Genomic DNA, 20,119 nt, shown 5'->3' with positions numbered 1-20,119 from the left:
CTGAATAGGGGCCCTGGGACTCACGAGTTCTGGGTTCTGTTCCTTGCTGTGTCACTAACCGGGTGTATGACTGAGCACCTGCAGAACAGCGCCCCCTAGCGCCACACTGGGGCCAGACCTGACTTCGAGGGGAGAGCTCCCCCTCCTGACCCCCCTGGCTCCCTCTCAGTTGTCTTTCAGTGCAGTACACTCTCCCCGCACAGTGTGACCAGATACATGGAAGCTCAGGGGTTATAGTGTGACTCAGCGATTGGTTAGCCAGCCGTCTACCGAGTGTGCCTCTGCCCCCCACATCTGATCCCCTTGCAAATGCCTCTGGCCTCACGACTCCCCCTGTGAGTCAGGGCAGTGCTTTTATCCCCACGGTACAGAAGGGAAACTGAGGCACAGAGGGACTAAGTGGCCCGGCTAAGGGGAGTCTGGAGCAGAGCAGGGGCTGGAATGCTGCTCTCCCAAGAGTGAGCCTAGTGCTCTGACTACTGAGCCTGCCTGCCTCTCTGCCGCCCCGGCTGAGCTGTGCTCTTGCCAGCACAGCCGTCAACTTTCCTTTCTCAGAAGTATGGCTCCTGGGCTGGCACCAGGGCGTTTGCCGGGTTGCCGAGGGGGGATGGGTGGGCCCCTGTTCACCTCATCACGGCGTCTGTTTGCTACATGCCGGCAATGATGCAGCTTCGCTGCGTAGCCAGCCTGCCAGTGAGATCAAACAGTGGCCAGGAACAGGCCGGCTCCGGGTTCTCTTAGTGCCACGCAGCCTCAGTGAGGGAGTCAGAGGTGTCAAGGTGACACTTAGGCATGAAAAGCCACTGTCAGTGCTCAAAGACACTGTCTGTCTGTCCCCACAGACACTCCTCTGTCCATCTGTCCCCCCCACCCCTCTGTCCCCATACACACCTCTCTATGTATCTATCTGCCCCTGTAGACACCCCTCTGTCTATCTATCCCCATACACCCCATCTATCTATCTATCTATCCACCTATCCATCTATCTATCTATCTATCCGCATACACCCTATCTATCTATCTATCTATCTATCTATCTATCTATCTATCTATCTATCCATCTGTCCATCCCCATACACCCCCATCTATCTATCTATCCATCTATCCATCTATCCATCCCCATACACCCCCATCTATCTATCTATCCATCTATCCATCTATCCATCCCCATACACCCCCATCTATCTATCTATCTATCTATCTATCTATCTATCTATCTATCTATCTCCATAAACCTCCACTATCATCTAATCTATCTATCTATCTATCTATCGATCGATCTATCTACCTAATATCTTGCTTTCACATTTAGACATCTGGATACTGAGCAGGTTTAATTCTTTCCACTAGGAGGCAGTGCGCACACACACACACACACACACACACACACACACACTCTCTCTCTCTCTCTCTCTCTCTCTCTCTCTCTCTCTCTCTCCCTTCCCCAGGCGTCCCCCATCCCGCAGGTGACAGACATCCCAAGCCACAGTTCACAGATGATGCTTTATTGCTACAGGGGGCGCCCTGCCAGTCGGGGCAGCATCCTGGATCCTTCCAGCAGCTGGGACAGGTCGGCCAGCGTCCAGCAGGGCCCCTCTGAGCCAGGCCTGGATTCATCTGGACAAAGGACACAGGGTTGGCGTGAGGAGGGAGACTGGCTGCAGTGCCCCAGCGGGGATGTGCCTGGAAAGGGGGCTGAGGCAGGGCTGGGGGGCAGAGATCTGAGGTTTGCAACCTGGGCGTGTGACTCTAGAGCTGGTGCCACTTACAGCGAACAGTCGCTGCTCTCGGTGGGGACCCCCGTCACCTTGAAATCATCCACCTGGAAGACCCAGCGGCCCGGAACCCCGACGTTGCTCGTCTGCCCAATGCGGAGGATGGCGGCGGTGCGGGAGCCCGGGATGTTGTAGAAGTTTTTGTCATCGCCGCTGTTGAAGCCAGCCTGAGACATGGGGAGTAAATGTTAATGCAACAGCCCGTCGCAGCACCCCCGACTGCCATGCTGGGTATTGGGACAGCACTGACAATGAGGGGAGTGAGCCCCCTACTGAGCCCCCGCCCCACTCCCTGCAGCCCAGCGCCCCCTGCTGAGCCCCTGCCCTGCACCCTGCAGCACAGCGCCCCCTGCTGAGTCCCGGCCCCGTTCCCTGCACCACAGCACCCCCTGCTGAGCCCCGGCCACTCTCCCTGCAGCCCAGAGCCCCCTACTGAGCCCCCGCCCCGCTCCCTGCAGCACAGCCGCCCCCGACTGAGCCCCGGCCACTCTCCCTGCAGAAAAGCGCCCCCTGCTGAGCCCCTGCGCAGCACCCTGCTGAGCCCTGGCCCCTCTCCCTGCAGCCCAGAGCCCCCTACTGAGCCCCCGCCCCGCTCCCTGCAGCACAGCGCCCCCTGCTGAGCCCCTGCGCAGCACCCTGCTGAGCCCCCGCTCCGTTCCCTGCAGCACAGCACCCCCTACTGAGCCCCCGCCTCTCTCCCTGCAGGCCAGCGCCCCCTACTGAGACCCCGCTCTGCTCCCTGCACCACAGCGCCCCCTACTGAGCCCCTGCCCCGCTCCCTGCAGCACAGCGCCCCCTGCTGAGCCCCCGCCCCGTTCCCTGTAGCACAGCGCCCCCTGCTGAGCCCGCACCCCGTTCCCTGCAGCACAGCGCCCCTCACTGAGCTCACACCCCTCTCCCTGCAGCACAGCGCCCCCTACTGAGCCCCGGCCCTGTTCCCTGCAGCACAGCGCCCCCTGCTGAGCCCCCGTCCCGCTCTCTGCAGCACGGCGCCCCCTACTGAGCCCCGGCACCATTCCCTGCACCACCGCGCCCCCTACTGAGCTCCGGCCCCGTTCCCTGCACCATGGCGCCCCCTACTGAGCACCGGCCCTGTTCCCTGCAGCACAGCACCCCCTACTGAGCCCCCGTCCCGCTCTCTGCAGCACGGCGCCCCCTACTGAGCCCCGGCCCCGTTCCCTGCACCACCGCGCCCCCTACTGAGCCCCTGCCCTGCTCCCTGCAGCACAGCGCCCTCTACTGAGCCCCCGTCCCGTTCCCTGCACCACAGCGCCCCCTGCAGAGCCCCGGCCCTGTTCCCTGCAGCACAGCGCCCCCTACTGAGCCCCGGCCCCGTTCCCTGCACCACGGCACCCCCGACTGAGCTCCCGCCCCGTTCCCTGCAGCACGGCGCCCCCTACTGAGCCCCGACCCCGTTCCCTGCACCACAGCGCCCCCTACTGAGCCCCGGCCCCGTTCCCTGCAGCACAGCGCCCCCTACTGAGCCCCCGCCATGTTCCCTGCAGCACGGCGCCCCCTACTGAGCCCGCACCCCTCTCCCTGCAGCACAGCGCCCCCTACTGAGCCCCCATCCCGTTCCCTGCAGCACAGTGCCCCCTACTGAGCCCCAACCCCGTGCCCTGAAGCCCAGCGCCCCCTACTGAGCCCCCGTCCTGCACCCTGCAGCACAGCGCCCCCTGCTGAGCCCCCGCTCCGTTCCCTGCAGCACAGCGCCCCCTGCTGAGCTCCCGCCCCTCTCCCTGCAGCACGGCACCCCCTACTGAGCCCTGGCCCAGTTCCCTGCAGCACGGCGCCCCCTACTGAGCCCCTGCCCTGCTCCCTGCAGCACAGCGCCCCCTGCTGAGCCCCCGTCCCATTCCCTGCACCACAGCGCCCCCTACTGAGCCCCCGCCCCTCTTCCTGCAGCCCAGCGCCCCCTAATGAGCCCCCGCCCCGCTCCCTGCAGCCCAGCGCCCCCTGCTGAGCCCCGGCCCCTCTCCCTGCAGCCCAGCGCCTCCTACTGAGCCCCCGCCCCTCTCCCTGCAGCCCAGCGCCTCCTACTGAGCCCCTGCCCCTCTCCCTGCAGCGCAGCACCCCCTACTGAGCCCCCGCCCCTCTCCCTGCAGCCCAGCGCCCCCTACTGAGCCCCTGCCCCGTTCCCTGCACCACAGCGCCCCCTGCTGAGCCCCCACCTGGTTCCCTGCAGCACAGCGCCCCCTGCTGAGCCCGCATCCCGCTCCCTGCAGCCCAGCGCCCCCACTGAGCGCCCGCCCCGCTCCCTGCAGCCCAGCGCCCCCTACTGAGGCCCCGCCCCGTTCCCTGCAGCACGGCGCCCCCTACTGAGCCCACACCCCTCTCTGTGCACCACAGCGCCCTCTACTGAGCCCCCATCCCGTTCCCTGCACCACAGCGCCCCCTGCTGAGCCCCCGCCCCGCTCCCTGCACCACAGCGCCCCCTGCTGAGCTCCGGCCCTGTTTCCTGCAGCACAGCGCCCCCAACTGAGCCCGCACCCCGCTCCCTGCACCACAGCGCCCCCTGCTGAGCTCCGGCCCTGTTTCCTGCAGCACGGCGCCCCCAACTGAGCCCGCACCCCGCTCCCTGCAGCACAGCGCCCCCTACTGAGCCCCCGCCCCGCTCCCTGCAGCACAGCGCCCCCTGCAGAGCCCCGGCCCTGTTCCTTGCAGCACAGCGCCCCCTACTGAGCCCTGGCCCCGTTCCCTGCATCCCAGCGCCCCCTACCGAGCCCCCGCCCTGCGCCCTGCAGCACAGCGCCCCTTGCTGAGCCCCTGCTCCGTTCCTTGCAGCACAGCGCCCCTACTGAGCCCCCGTCCCGCTCCCTGCAGCACAGCACCCCCTACTGAGCCTGCACCCCTCTCCCTGCAGCACAGCGCCCCCTACTGAGCCCCTGCCCCTTTCCCTGCCGCACAGCGCTCCCTATTGAGCCCGTACCCCTCTCCCTGCAGCACAGCGCCCCCTACAGAGCCCCTGCCCCGTTCCCTGCAGCACAACGCCCCCTACTGAGCCTGCACCCCTCTCCCTGCAGCACAGCGCCCCCTACTGAGCCTGCACCCCTCTCCCTGCAGCACAGCACCCCCTAGTGAGCCCCTGTCCTGGCTCATGCTGCCACTTCGTGCCATATTCCTGTGTGTGCTGTATAAGGGGACTTACCTGGGCGGGAGTGCCCCCTAGGCCGGTGTTGGCGTCTCCGCCACTCGCTGTGCCCGTGGTCCACTGGATTGTGCCATAGTTCAGCATGATGAAGGTGACTTTGCCGTTGTTTGCCAGCACGGCCTGGAATGTGTTCACCTGCAGCAGAGCGGGAAGGGACCTGGGTGAATCAGTCTGGGAGGTGGGAGGGGAATCCTGCGCGGGGACTGTGGGAGGACAAGGCCAGGTGCCTGGGGGAGGCTGGCCCTGGCCTCCCCATGGGGGACTCCACCCCTGCTGTGCTACGTATGGGCGCCAATGAAACCAGCTGGTCAGTAGGTGGAGGATTCGCTGCTCCTTGAAGTCTTTAAACCAGGATTTGAGGACTTCAGTAGCTCACACACAGGTGAGAGGTTTTTTGCAGGAGTGGGTGGGTGAGATTCTGTGGCCTGCGCTGTGCAGGAGGTCGGACCAGAGGATCATAATGGTCCCTTCTGACCTTCGTATCTATGAATCTATGGGGAGACCCCTAGTGGTGACCATAGGAGTTAAACAGCTGCGGGACCCACAGGTCCCGCAACCCTGCTAGCCAGTCCCCCCGGAGAGCCCCCTAGTGGCGAACATGGGCCATGCAGCGTGAGAGCGTCACAGCAGCAGGAACCGCAGGGTCCTGTCTGGATCCAGCAGCCCAGCTAGCCAGTCTCCCTCCCTGTCTCTCCCCTGCCCCTAGGGGCTTGGCGGGGGCCTTGGGGAGTGAGGCGCCACCTACCTTCTGGGAGGTGGAGCCGTAGTAGGCCACACGGTCCCAGGTGGCCACGAAGGCCCACGTGGCAGTGAAGGGGATCGCCGGGAAGTACTGGTTGATGTCTCCGGTGAGGCGGTGCAGCAGCTCGGGGTCCTGGGTCTCCCGGTAATAGACGTTCCCACGCAGATTGTTGTTCACATCACCCCAGTAGGGAGCCACAAAGGGGCGGCCATCAGCCAAGGGGAAGGGGTCGGGGGTGTACTGGGAGACGGCCACGCCGAAGGACACCACGCCATTGTTGTTCACCTGTGGGGGTGGGGAGCAGAGTGGGGGATGTAGGAACACAGCAGAGCATGGCTAACACCCTCCTTGCAGCACAGCACCCCCCACTGAGCCCCCACCCCTATCCGTGCAGCACAGCGCCCCCTACCGAGTCCCCGTCCTGCTCCCCGCAGCACAGCGCCCCCTACTGAGTCCCCTGTCCTGCTCCCCACAGCACAGCGCCCCCTACTGAGTCCCCTGTCCTGCTCCTCGCAGCACAGTGCCCCCTACTGAGTCCCCTCTTCCATTCCTCACAACATGGTGCCCCCTGCTGAGGCTTGCCCACACCCCCAATGCCCAGAGCGATGTGAGGCACCTCAGCTGGTGATGGGGACACAGACACAGACATCCACTGAGTCTAAAGCCAGGTGGGTCCATCCTGCCCACCTGCTCTGCTCTCCTGCCTAACCTCGGTCTCAGAACCTCCCCTGGGGATCCCAGCCTCCAGCCCAGCCCTGTGGTTGAGCTAGAGCACAGCTTTCAGATGCCCCATCTCCATGGAAAGACTCTGAAAGATGGAGACCCCGCCCTGTCACTGGGGCAGTCATGCCAAGGGTTGGCTGCCCTCCCTCCCTAGGGCAAAGTCACCCCTCGTTTCCAGCCTGGATTTGTCCAGCTTCATCTCCCAGCCATCGGCTCTCACTGTGCTCGGGTCTGCTGGGTTCAGGAGCTCTCTGCACTGAGCAATCTCCTCCCCAGGGAGGCGCTGATAGACCGGGATCAAATCCCCTCTTGGGCTTCTCCGGAGAAACTGAGCAGAGCGAGGTACTTATGGCTGTCTGTCTAAATACTGTTGGTACAATAGATAAATAGACAGACCGTGTCTATGGAGATAGATAGATAGATAGATAGATAAGGCAGAAAATTATGCCCTGAGCCCTAGGAATTGGTTACTGGTGGGTACTTACATTGACAGGGTTACGGCTGAGCCCTAGGAACAGGGTAAGAGTGGGTGCCCTAGAGTGTGCGTGTGACAGAGAATTTTGTGTGGGTAACAGCATGGATAGATAGATAGCTCTCTGTGGCACCCTACTGCTGCCTGCCTGTGAGCCGTGTGCCTTGGGGTTGGCGGTGGGATCGGCCCTGCTATACATACATAGAGGGAACGGTGCTCCTTGCCATAGAAGGTGAAGGTCATGGAGATGGGGATCTCCGGTGATGACCCATCGTCAGCTTTGGGGTTCTGCCGGTCGCCCTGGGCAGGTCCATAGGGATACAGCAGGGAGTCTGGGGCGGGGAGAACATGCCTTGTGAGAGCCTGGAGCACCTCCTCCCCTGTTGGGTTCCATTGGCCCCCGGAGAGCCACCTCTCACCTCATCCCCAGCCTGATGCCCTTTGGGATCAGCAGTGCCCCCGCATGGTGTCAGGAGCTGCTATGGGAGGGCTCTCCGTTGGCCTTTGTATTCCAGAGCCATGCTGAAACAAACCAAATCCCCCCCATCTTCACCCTGATCCTCCCCATCCATAACATAGCCCTCCACCCCGATTCTCCAACCACCTCTAATACAGGCCCCTACCCTGATCTTCCCCCCTCACCCCATCCCTAACATAGACCTCAACCCGATCCCCACCCTGATTCTCCATCCACCACTAATACGGGCCCCTACCCTGATCCTCCCACCTCCCCTCACCCCTAACATAGCACCACCCCAATTCTCCACCCACCCCTAATACAGGACCCTACCCAAATCCCTGCTCCTAACACAGCCCTCCATCCCGATTCTCCACCCCAACCCTGATACAGGCCTCTGTTGGACCATATTAAAGAAGTTCTGTATTAAAATCACAAATGAGTTTGATTCCCCATAGTTTAAATTCCAGGGTATTACTAATTAAGAGGTCTCTTCGTTTTTGGTACTGTTTCTCTCCCTCTGCGTGTGAAACTTGCAAGCTGCTAATTGTGTTAGTACATTCTAAGACAGAGTCTGTCCTCAAAGCAATTCTTTGTAACAACAACTGCTCACACAGAGAGAGAGACTCAAAGCAATACTTTGTAACAATAGAAACAGCAGCCAGAGACTCCCCACCCTTTTGTTGTATTAACAATTGTGATTAAAATAGAGATAGAGGATGTATGTGGATGGATGCTTGGTGTGGATAATAACTGAATGATCAGGGAGGTGCCAGCCTAAGAATCCAGTGTCCATCAGCTGAAGAAGGCGTCAAGTGGAAATAACAGAGGACCCCCGGAGGGCAGACTGGAATCCACCCAACAGCCTCAAGAATGGGAGAACCAAAGAATAAGATAACGTCTGGCAGCACGGCGCCTTCAGGAATGTGCCATCTACTGATTGATTCAGCAACAGCATGATGAAGCAATTGCCACAGACTGGCCTAGGAATAAATTCCTATAAAAATAGACTCTAGAAAGTGAGAATTTTGGGGGTCTGATTCTGCAAACCAACTTCCAGGAGTATCAGATGAGGATCTGACAAGGCCCTGCTCCCTTCTCATGTCCAGGCCACCTGGCCAGTGGCTTGGCATGAGCAACTCTAAGGCTGGTAACTATGATAACAACCTTGCAGAACCTCTCTCTCTCTCTCTCTGTGTGTGTGTGTGTATGAATGAATGTGTGAATAAATATGAGATTGAATGGAATGTTATAACTATAACTAACTGCTTACTATGATTCTTTCTGTATTCACAATAAATGTAGTATTTTGCCTTTTCCTCTTTAATAAGATCCTGCTGGTTTTTATTTTATTGGTACAACATTTTGGTGGATAATTGCGAAAGGGGGAATATTGGTAAAAAACCTCAGTTATTGTAAATATTGGTGTGCACACCGCCAGCTCTATTGAGCTAGGCATTTCTATTAGGTTAATCAGACCTGCTGGCCTCCAGGAAGGTAGCAGGGGACCTGCTGGCCTCTGAGAAGGTAGCAGGGAAAACAGATTAAACCAGACCTGCTGGCCTCCGAGAATGTAGCAGGGAAGAACAGGTTAACCGGACCTGCTGGCCTCCGAGAAGGTAGCAGGGAGAAATAAGTTAACCGGACCTGCTGACCTCCGGGAAGGTAGCAGGGGACCTGCTGGCCTCCGAGAAGGTAGCAGGGAAAACAGATTAAACTAGACCTGCAGGCCTCCGGGAAGGTAGCAGGGGAAAAACGCATAGATTAAGCTATGATTTCAGAATCTAGGCAGTGTCACTTGCTAAGTAATACCAGGAGTGACAAAGAGATTGAAATAGCCATGTTAAAATGTTTAAAAGAAAACAGGGTAAGCCAGTACCAGAGGGAGGAATGGAGTCAGAAGGAACTCCAACCTCACCTTTTGTTAAAGAAATTACACCTTTTAAACAAATCCTTCAAAAATTTGGGCACAGTCCTTGGACTAAACAAGCCCTAGCTGATGTCTGCGCTATTTCGGACCTAGAGGATAGATGGGCTCAGTATATCCTCATAGACAAACCTTCTAGTGCTGCCAAAAGAGATGCAGCAGCAATTTGGTTGTTGTGGGAGGCATGTAAGGATTCTTCCCTCTGCTTGTCTTCATGTAAAGAGGAAAAGGCACAAATGGAAAAGGGAACAGACAATTGGAAGGTGCTGGCTACAAATACCCAAAGCCAGCTGAAAATAGTGAAAGAATACAAAAAGAGTGAAAAAGTTAACTCTGCAGAGGCTGGAGGGACGCAGGTAAAGGAGGAGAAGGTCCTATGTAGGGCACCGCCAGGCATAATGACAAAGAGAAAAGAGAGTAAGAAAGTTAACTCTGCAGAGGCTGGGGGGAATTAAGCAACTAAACTTTGTGAAAATGTTAAAAAGGAAAAGTGTTAGAGAAAGAGCATTCTTGGTTTCTTTGCAGCCATTCTGAAGGAAAAATGGTCCCTTTTCCAAAGGAATGTCTGTAAATTAGCCAGGCAAAAATAAACTATCTGATTAAAATCATTTGACTGGACAATTTAGTCAAATTTGCTAAAAGAACATAAGAGGGTTCTATTGGAACTTAACTGCCTCAAATGTATAAAGGGAATGTAAGATGTAAAAAACTGAGCAGTGTGGAAGGGATGTTAAGGAAAAGAAAATGTGTATGTAAATATGTAAAGTTCTAAGGGCCAGTTGGTTTTGTTTTTGTTTTAAATAATGCCACTAAAAATCCATTTGACTCTTTAATTCAAAGTTGCAAAACTGACAGACCCTTTTGCTAGTCACAGGTAATTAGTGTTGTTTGGCTTTGGGATTTTGGCATTTAACCCTTAAAAGGTAACTCAATGCTTTACAAAATTTAAAATGTTTTTAAGTTGTGGCTTCAGCAAGGACGTCAAAATCAGGAGAATAGAAAAAAAAATTCTGGATTCTTTTTGTTTGTTTGATTTTTGTTTGTTTGTTTTTTGTAACAAAATAGCAGATGAGAGTTGTAGGGAAAAAAACATTAAAAAAAAGACAGTGCCCCTCTGAAGCAACAGCAGGGGTGAGGTGCACAAAACAAAAAGAAGCAATGTTAGAAACACTGAGTCTTAAAATGGCTCTGAGTAATCAGACTGTCACTTTGATAAAGGTACATGAAAACTCTGTAAGCAAAAAAAAAAAAAAAAAAAAAAGAAATAGTGACACCTTATGTAAAAATGGATCTGGATAATGTTATATGAGTTAAACTGTGGAAGGAATGTGCATTTGCCCCAGAACATGTGCAGGGTATATTGTAGAAGGGACAAAAGAAATGCAAACATACCATGCTACTTAATTAAAATGCTATTCGGGCTCCAAAGGGAGCCACGATAGGTTGGGATTTCTTTTTCAGATTGCTGTGTGTTTTGGAAGCAGAAGTTTAAAAAGTGATCAAAACTCTGGTGAAAGTTGATTGTGTCCCTTTTAAGATCGAGTCTCTGAGCTGCTGATGGCTTTAAATCCAAAAGCAGGAAGCGTCTGTGAAAATGCAAATGACCTAAATGATAAAGGAAGGAAAGAACTAGCAGCACAAAGGAGCTGCAGATAAAGGACACACCGGGTCAGCAAACAAATTGTCTAAATAAAAGGCATGGGGTAACAAGAGAATTTTAATAAATTTAATGATAATAAGTACCCCTGTAACACTGTATCGTGTGTATAATTTTTGGAAAAATCCTTTAAGGTCATATGGTAATGATGCTTCTCAGCTATTACCTGTAAATAAACTTAAAGCTTAACACAGCAGGAAAAACATTATAAACTTGGTCTGCTGTATAAGAAGGGAAACTGAGGTACCCCACCTCAGGGATTTAATGACTAAACAGTGGGATAATTTCCCCATAACCCTTACAAGATAGATGCTATTGAAACCTGGCCTGCCTATAGAACAAAAAACAGGAAAATATGGGGGTAATTCCTCTGTTTGGCTGTAATCAGCAAGGGTATTTGTAAAAGAAATATTTTAAGCAATAATCTGCCCCCCCAAAAAGGGGTAGAAACATGTATTTTTGTCTTTCAGAAAATCAGGAAAAGCTGATGCCAGCTGAAGACCAACCCAATACCATGAATCTACTGTCACAATAGAAATTGTGTTTTGTGTTCTATGTTTTGTCTTGTGTTTTGTCTTGTTGCTAGCACTGTTGTGTGTTAAAAAAAAATACTGCAGACCTGCAGGAACTTAAAAATAAATTAAGCTCTCTGTCCCAGCTACAGGACACCCTGATACAAAAACAAGTACATGCCAATGTAGACTTGGTCCAAATTGGTCTGGGTAACCTAAAAGCCTGCTGGAATCTTTGGAAATGGCTTAATACTACCACATGGCTTATGAATAAGAAAAAAAAATTAGAAATAGGAAACTATGCAGCCATAGCTCTGGGATGCACTGAAATGCAGATACTTGCCCTAGCTACTTTGGAACATGAAATGTTCTGGGTCATACTGGGAAATATTAAGGGTTTGATGCATTTGTTAAAACAAAGAAAGAGATCATTGTTTGACACTTATCAATATGAATGGATGCAATACATTTCCAGTATTGTAAAACCAGATTTGTTAATGGGAGAAATTGTTGTCAAAATTGCACACCAACAGTCCCTGGAGGCAAAGGTCTTGAAGGTTAACCCACTCCCCATATTACACCTGGGATCCTTCTGGCTACCCTGGACCTCAAGCCAGTGAGCTGGGGAGGGAGGGAAGCTATTGGACACTAGAGGTTGTACCGAATGGACTCCTCAAAAGTGGGTGTGCCTCACCTTGCCTGTTGCCCCAGAACCTTGTAGTAAAGATACATCACTAGGATCGTGTATGTGGCATGAATTGGAATCACAAACTCAAATTGCCTCACAGTACCTTCTCTTGAATAGGCTACATAGAAAGTGACACTGACGATTATAGAGTCTGTTCTCAAAGCAATTCTTTGTAACAACAACTACTCACACAGAGAGAGACTCAAAGCAATACTTTGTAACAATAGAAACAGCAGCCAGAGACTCCCCACCCTTTTGTTGTATTAACAATTGTGATTAAAATAGAGATAGAAGATGTATGTGGATGGATGCTTGGTGTGGATAATAACTGAATGACCAGGGAGGTGCCAGCCTAAGAATCCAGTGTCCATCGGCTGAAGAAGGCGTCAAGTGGAAATAACCAGAGGACCCCCGGAGGGCAGACTGGAATCCACCCAACAGCCTCAAGAATGGGAGAACCAAAGCACAAGATAACGTCTGGCAGCACGGCGCCTTCAGGAATGTGCCATCTGCTGATTGATTCAGCAACAGCATGATGAAGCAATTCCCACAGACTGGCCTAGGAATAAATTCCTATAAAAATAGACTCTAGAAAGTGAGAACTTTGGGGGTCTGATTCTGCAAACCAACTTCCAGGAGCATCAGATGAGCATCTGACAAGGCCCTGCTCCCTCCTCATGTCCAGGCCACCTGGCCAGTGGCTTGGCATGAGCAACTCTAAGGCTGGTAACTATGATAACAACCTTGCAGAACCTGTGTGTGTGTGTGTGTATGTGTGTGTATGAATGAATGAATGTGTGAATAAATGTGAGATTGAATGGAATGTTATAGCTATAACTAACTGCTTACTATGATTCTTTCTGTATTCACAATAAATGTGGTATTTTGCCTTTTCCTCTTTAATAAGATCCTGCTGGTTTTTATTTTATTGGTATAACACCTCTACCCCAATCCCCACACCAACACAAGCCCCACTCTCATTTTCCACCCCCACCTCTAATACAGGCCCCTACCCTGATCCCCACCCCACCGTGATTTCCCACCCCTAACACATCCCCCTATCCCGATTCTCCACCCCACCCCTACTACAGCCCCCTACCTTGATTCTCACCTAGGGTTGCCAACTTTCTAATTGCCCAAAATCCAACACCCTTGCCCCACCCCCCACCCTGCCCCTTCTCTGAGGCCCCACCCCCACTCACTCTGTCCCCCCTCCCTCCGTCACTTGCTCTCCCCCATCCTCATTCATTTTCACCGGGCTGGGGCAGGGGGTTGGGGTGCGGGATCCAGCCAGGTAGTGCTTACCTCAGGTGGCTCCCGGTTGGTAGCACAGTGGGGTGCGAGGGGTGAGGGCTCCAGCTGGGGATGCAGGCTCCAGGCTGGGGCCAGAAATGAGGGGTTCAGGGTGGGGTTCTGGGCTGGGGCAGAGGGTTGGGGTGTGGGAGGAGGTGAGGGCTCTGGGGTCAGGATGAGTATGAGGGGTTTGGGGTGCAGGAAGGGGCTCTGGGCTTGGGTAGGAGGCTCAGGGTGTGGGTGGGTGTGTAGGTGCAGCTCTGGAAGGGCGTTTGGGTGTGGGAGTGGGCTCTGACCTGGGGCAGGGGGTTGGGATGCAAGAGCTGGTTTGGGGTGAGGGCTCCGGCCAGGCGGCTCCTGGTCAGTGATGCAGCAGGGCTAAGACAGGCTCCCTGCCTGCCATGGCTCCGAGCTGCTCCCAGAAGCAGCCTGCATGTCCGGCTCCTAGGCGTAGGCGTGGCCAGGCGGCTCTGTGCGGTGTGCACTGCCTGTGCCCGCAGACACCGCCCCCACAGCTCCCATTGGCCACAGTTCACAGCCAATGGGAGCTGCGGAGCCAGAGCTGGGGGCAGCATGTGGAACTTTCCTGATCGCCTCTGCACCTAGGGGCCGGACATGCTGGCTGCTTCCGGGGAGCTGCGAAGAGCCAGAGCAGGCAGGGAGCCTGCCTTAGCCCCACTGCGCGGCCGACTGGACTTTTAATGGCCTGGTTAGTGGTGCTGACTGGAGCCGCCAGGGTCCCTTTTTGACTGGGTGTTCTGGTCAAAAACCGGACACCTGGCAGCCTCCCCCCCGCCCCAACCCTAACATGACCCCCGACTTGAACCCCACCCAGCTTCTCCACCCTTTCCTAATACAGGCCCCTCCCCAATCTTCACCCTGAACCTTCCCATCCCTAACGTAGCCCTCCACCCGATTCCCACCCCAATCCTCCACCCACCGCTAATACAGGCCCCTAGCCCTATCCTCACCCTGATCCTCCCCATCCCTAACATAGCCCCCCACCTGATTCTCCCCCCAATTCTCCCCCCATCTCTAATACAGGCCCCTACCCTAATCCCTACCCCTAACACAGACCCCCACCCTGATTCTACCCCCCCATACCAGCTCCTACCCCAATCCCCGCCCCTACCCCAATCCCACCACCCTGATTCTCCACCCCCACCCCTCATACAGGTCCCTACCCTGATCCACACCCCTCCCTCCCCATCCCTAACATAGCCCTACCCTGATTCTCCACCCCACCCTAATAGAGGCCCCCCACCCCGATTTTCCACCCCACCCCTAATACAGGCCCTCCACTCTGATTCTCCACCGCCACCCCTAATACAGGCCGCTATCCTGATCCTCACCCCTCTCTCCCCATCCCTAACATAGTCCCCGACTCGATTCCTACCCTGATTCTCCACCCACACCTTTAATACAGGCCCCTACCCCGATCCCCACATCACCCGTAATACAGCCCCCCACCCTGATTTCCCACCACTAACACAGCCCCTACTCCGATTCTCCACCCCCATTCCTAATACAGGCTCCACCTCCCACCCTGGTCCCAACCTCACCCCTAATATGGGTCCCCCCCATTCCGAGCCGTTCTTACCTTCTGCCATCACCACAGGGGCAGGCTGCACCAACCCTAGAGAGGGGAGGGAACAGACTGTCAGCCCCGGGGCAGGACACACTGACACCAGCCCCCCATGCCTGATGGGCTCCAGACCCAGCGGTGGGCCTGGGCTCAACTCACCCAGCAGCAGCAGCAGGAAAGTGAGGGGGGTTTTCATCTCAGCCGGTCCCTTCGACGGGCAGCCGCTGGGTCGGGATGGGCAAGTGTAACAGCAGCCAGACTGCGGGGCCAGGAGAGGGAGTTAGGGTTAGGGAAGTTAGGGTAGTTAGCCAGTGAATCAACAGGATCTAGTGACCTCTCCCCCCCGCCCCCATACGCACCCCACTGTCTATGTCTGTACAACGTCTATCTAATCTGTCTATCCCTATACACAGCCATCTCTCTCTCTCTCCCACTGCACGAGGGTTGTCACCTGTCCAGGATTTCCCAGGATCATCCCTTTTTTGCTGTGGCTGTCCCGGGAAGTTTATAAGGATGATCAGCAGATACTGCCAGATGGCCAGCTTTCCGGGCTCAGGACTGTCCTGGATTTTGTCCCATTTTTCCCTACCTACACGATGGTAACCTTATCCCCCGCCACACCCATCCATCTGTCAATCACCCCACCCCATCCATATGGCATATAAGCCACCTTCTGTAAATATTAGTCACTTCATTTCTCACCACAGCTGACTGGCAGTGTCCACAGCACAGCACAAAGACGAGCGTAAGGAAATAACACCTCTGAATCCCAACCCCCCTGCTCCAGTCCACTAGGCCCCATTCCTGTCCAAGACCTAGGGAGAGAATCCAGGAGTCCTGACCCCAGCCCCTCCTGCTCTAAATCACTGGACCCCACTCCCCTCCCAGAGCTGGGGATTGAACCCAGGAGTCCTGACTCCCAGCCCACTTTGCTTTAATCATTGCAAGCCTCTTTCTATGGGAATGCTCATAACTAATACCATTTATGAGGTGGTGCCCAGAAACCCAGGTGGGCGAGCGTTTGTGGGTGAGTGCACACGTGGCTGTTCCTCGTTTCTATCTCTCAGACCTCGCCGAGCCTCACGGTCAAGGTGCTTAATTTGAACTCTGGAGAGCTGCGTTCTAATCCCAGTGGTCCCACCAACTCCCTGTGTGACCGTGCCCATGTCACTTAGCCTCTTGTGCCTCAGTTTCCCTGTATGAGAAGTAATAGTCTTCCCTGTGTCGATTAGGAGCTTTTCAGGGTGTTGACTGTCTCTTACTTCGTGTCTGTGCAGCGCCTGGCACAACAGGGGCCTTGATTATGGTCGGGGTCTGTGCAGCGCCTGGCACAAGGGGGGCCCTGATCTCAGCCAGGGTCTGTGCAGCACCTGGCCCAAGGGGGACCCTGATCTCGGTCAGGGTCTGGGTAGCAGAGGGCACAATGGGGGCTCTGATCTTGGTTGGGGTCTGGGCAATGGCTGGTACAATTTTGCCCTGATCTCTCACAGATGCTACTGAAATACAAAGCACTCACCGGCTGGGTCCGATCCGTTCAGCGTCTCTGACTTGCCCTGAATGAAACTCTCCACACAGCTGTGTCTCTTTATTTCACCTGGGACAGGGCTGGGAGACAGGAGCGCCCTCCTCCTCCCATGTGTCCCTCCCACCCCGTGTGATCTTGGCCAGCGGCCCAGTGTTACTGCTGTGTTTGTATGTGTGTGTGCATGTGTGTTTGGCCTAATGAGAGATTCCAGGGGAGGAGCCCGGAAGCCCAGTGATACTGTGAGGGTGCAACTGAATCAGAGCTAAGGATAAACCTGCAGCCATGAGGCCAGGGAGATGGACCCCTGGGGAGACTCCCCTGCCACCCGCCTCTTCTGGCCGAGGCCCTGCCCCTGCTCACTGCTCTCAGGCTCCCTGAGGTCCCAGCCAGAGTGGGGAGGCAGGGCCAGATTTCCATTTAAGTCCTGGGTGTGACGTTGCATTCTGAGCAGCAGTTCTGCAGAAAAGGACCTGGGGATTACAGTAGAAGAGAAGCTGGATATGAGTCAGCAGGGTGCCCTTGTTGCCAAGAAGTATATTGGGCTGTATTAGTAGGAGCATTGCCAGCAGATCGAGGGACGTGATTATTCCCCGCTATTCAGCACTGGTGAGGCCACACCTGGAGTATTGCGTCCAGTTTTGGTCCCCCCACTACAGAGGGGATGTGGATAAACTGAAGAGTGTCCAGCAGAGCACAATGAAAATGATTAGGGGGCTGGGGTACATGACTTACGAGGAGAGGGTGAGGGAACTGCGGTTATTTAGTTTGCAGAAGAGAAGAGTTGGGGGGATTTGATAGCAGCCTTCAACTACCTGAAGGGGGGTTCCAAAGAGGATGGAGCTCGGCTGTTTTCAGTGGTGGCAGATGACAGAACGAGGAGTAATGGTCTCAAGTTGCAGTGGGGGAGGTCTAGGTTGGATATTAGGAAACACTATTTCGCTAGGAGGGTGGTGAAGCACTGGAATGGGTTACCTAGGGAGGTGGTGGAATCTCCATCCTTAGAGGTTTTTAAGGCCCAGCTTGACAAAGCCCTGGCTGGGATGATTTAATTGGGGATCGGTCCTGCTTTGAGCAGGGGGTGGGACTAGATGACCTCCTGAGGTCTCTTCCAACCCTAATATTCTATGATATGTTTATGGAAATATGCTTATGAGTGTAAATATGACATAACTGAAATATGCTTTGTGCTAGATATGCCATGTAACATATGTTTGCAAAGGTTATGATCTACTAAATATATTCATCCTATTTGTATGCATGTATGATTTTTATATCTAAAGTTATGAGCATTAGCTCTGTGTTTGTATTTGAAGTGTTTGCTGTAGGAAACACATAAGGGAGCTTTGGCCAACATATTGTGAAGGGATGATTCAAGTATTGGGAGTACTTAACTAACAGTAGACTTTTGGAGACACCAAGCCACATCTGAACTTTCCTGGGAACCTTCAAACTAACATGTAAACAATGGCATCAGCCTGCAAAAAGCTGAATCATTTATGGACATGTGACTTGCCCAGGTGGCTACAAACTCCATCTTGTTGCTGTGATTTTGCACAGAAGAACAAAGGGGTTTCCGCCCACAAGAGAGAATATAAAAGGCCCTGGAAGCCTCTCTGTTTTGTCTTCAGCTGGCTCAAAAGATAGCCTCTCCACCCCAAAGAGATGCCTGAAAGAAACTGGAACAAAGGACTATAACTACAGGGTGTGAGTGATTGCTGGACCCAGGCCATAAACTACAATGTTGGTCTGAAAAGGATTGTTCCTGAGATAACATCTAGTGTGAGAAGTTAGTATTTGTAACTCAATCCTTAGTGTATTAAGTTAGCCTTGTGTGTTGTGTTTTATTTTGCTTGGGAACTTACTTTGTTCTGACTGTTATTACTTGAAACCACTTAAATCCTACTTTTTATACTTAATAAAATCACTTTTGCTTATTAATTAATCCAGAGTAAGTAATTAATACCTGAGGGAGCAAACAGCTGTGCATCTCTCTATTGGTGTTATAGAGGGTGGACAATTTATGAGTTTACCCTGTATAAGCTTTATACAGAGTAAAATGGATTTATTTGGGGTTTAGGATCCCAGAAAGGTGGAATACTGGGTGCTGGGAAAGTCCCTGTTAACTGAGAAGGCCCTGTTCTAAATGAATCTTAGTTTTTGTGAACTGCAGGGCGGCATGGCCCAACCTCTTGGTCTGTGCTGGAGCCGACTGGTGTGTCTAGCTCAGCAAGACGGGAGTGAAGGGAAGCCTTGTCTGGCAGGGGGGTTTGGTCTCAGTGGTATCCCAGCACATTGAGGGACAGTCTTGAGGGAGTTTCTCCGACGCAGCCTGTCACACTGGGTTCTGTCCCCAGCTCAGGAAGGGGAGTGGAATCTAATGGGTTAGAGCAGGGGGCTGGGAGTCAGGACTCCTGCTCTCGATTTCAGACTTTACTTCTACGTCACTATTCATCTGTGCACAAATCACATCAGACTCCCCTACAGCGGGTTTATGAGGCTGGATTCCCTGCGTTTGAGCTGCCCAGGTCAGACTCGGGTGAATCAGCTTCCTGTGCCACAGGCCGTGCTAATGCAGCCCCCTCTTACCCAGGTAGTCCTGTTCCTTTTCACAACAGAAAACAGACATTGCTCCCAGCCTCCAGACCATCCCCACTGCCCTCTCTGATCTCCACCATCACCTTGAACCAGGAGAGGGCACTGTTGTCACAGAGCAAAGCCACCTCATAGGCCCTGCTGCAGAGGGCTTCCCCAGAGGTGCTGTCAAAAGAGGTGAGCCAGGCTCCTGGGGCCAGCATGCACTGGCCTTCCCACTTCATGCTGCCGCTCACCCTGTCTTGGAGCACGCGGGCCTGTCTGGAAGAGCAGACGAGCCCACCTGCAGCGTGGCCGGTACATTTCTCGGAGCAGTCACTGGAGAGCACGCTTCCCCAGCCTGCAAGGAAATTCCCAGAGAACTCCATGAACACAATGAGAACAGTCACCTGATGGGATGGTGGAAGGGGACTCGGCTCTCTGCGGGGTGGTGGGGCACCACCCTGCCTCGCTACACCCTCTCTGCTGGGTTGGGGAATGCTCAGTCTATGGCCCAAACCTTCAGGCAGGGCTCCGCAAGCAGTACAATATAAGCCCGAGTCCTGGGTCAGGGCGGGGCCTGCAAACAAACAGTCAGAAGCCCAGGCCCTCTGTCAGGGACTGAGCAAACAGTTTAACAGCAAACCTCAGGCTCCTGGCTTTGAGCGACCAGGGAGAGGGGGAGACTGCCACCCGCAAGGTGGGTGGCAGCGGGGACGCAGGCCCACCCGCTCCACTGCGTCCCAGCCCGGGGCCCCAGCAGTGGCAGAAGACTGGCTGCTGTGTCAGTGGGGATCCTGGCCGCAACACACTGACATGGGCTCTGGCAGTGCTGCAGCCAGACTAGGGTCGGCTGCCCCCGGGCTACTTCCGGACTCCCCCTCTGGGTAGGTGGCAACAGGTAAGCTTGGCGGCTCCTCCGTTCACCGGTTGGCATTAGACGTTGGCTGGTCCGGCCAGTCCTCCTGGCCATTGGGCTCAGTACAATGTAACTGGGTCAGGTTTAGCAGCCTGTGATGTGCAGGAGGTGAGACAAGATGA

The 20,119-nt window shown here is 54.5% G+C and overlaps 1 protein-coding gene across 1 annotated transcript; it reads right to left on the bottom strand.

Annotated features, from left to right (window-relative positions):
* Nucleotides 1–1,703: 1,703 nt before the first annotated feature.
* LOC141977366 (sushi, nidogen and EGF-like domain-containing protein 1) lies at nucleotides 1,704–16,848 on the bottom strand. Its single transcript, XM_074938813.1, has 7 exons — nucleotides 16,499–16,848; nucleotides 15,142–15,241; nucleotides 14,998–15,033; nucleotides 7,065–7,195; nucleotides 5,672–5,953; nucleotides 4,924–5,061; nucleotides 1,704–1,942 (listed from the first exon to the last, which is right to left on the bottom strand). The coding sequence occupies exons 2-7, from the start codon at nucleotides 15,176–15,178 to the stop codon at nucleotides 1,766–1,768; spliced, it is 801 nt and encodes a 266-aa protein (XP_074794914.1). The 5' UTR covers nucleotides 15,179–15,241; nucleotides 16,499–16,848; the 3' UTR covers nucleotides 1,704–1,765.
* Nucleotides 16,849–20,119: the final 3,271 nt, after the last annotated feature.

The sequence above is a fragment of the Natator depressus genome, chromosome 24 (assembly GCF_965152275.1).
Source record: "Natator depressus isolate rNatDep1 chromosome 24, rNatDep2.hap1, whole genome shotgun sequence".
Lineage (NCBI taxonomy): Eukaryota > Metazoa > Chordata > Testudines > Cheloniidae > Natator > Natator depressus.
The sequence above is the reverse complement of the archived record's forward strand: the minus strand, read 5'-3'. Positions and strand labels throughout refer to the sequence as shown.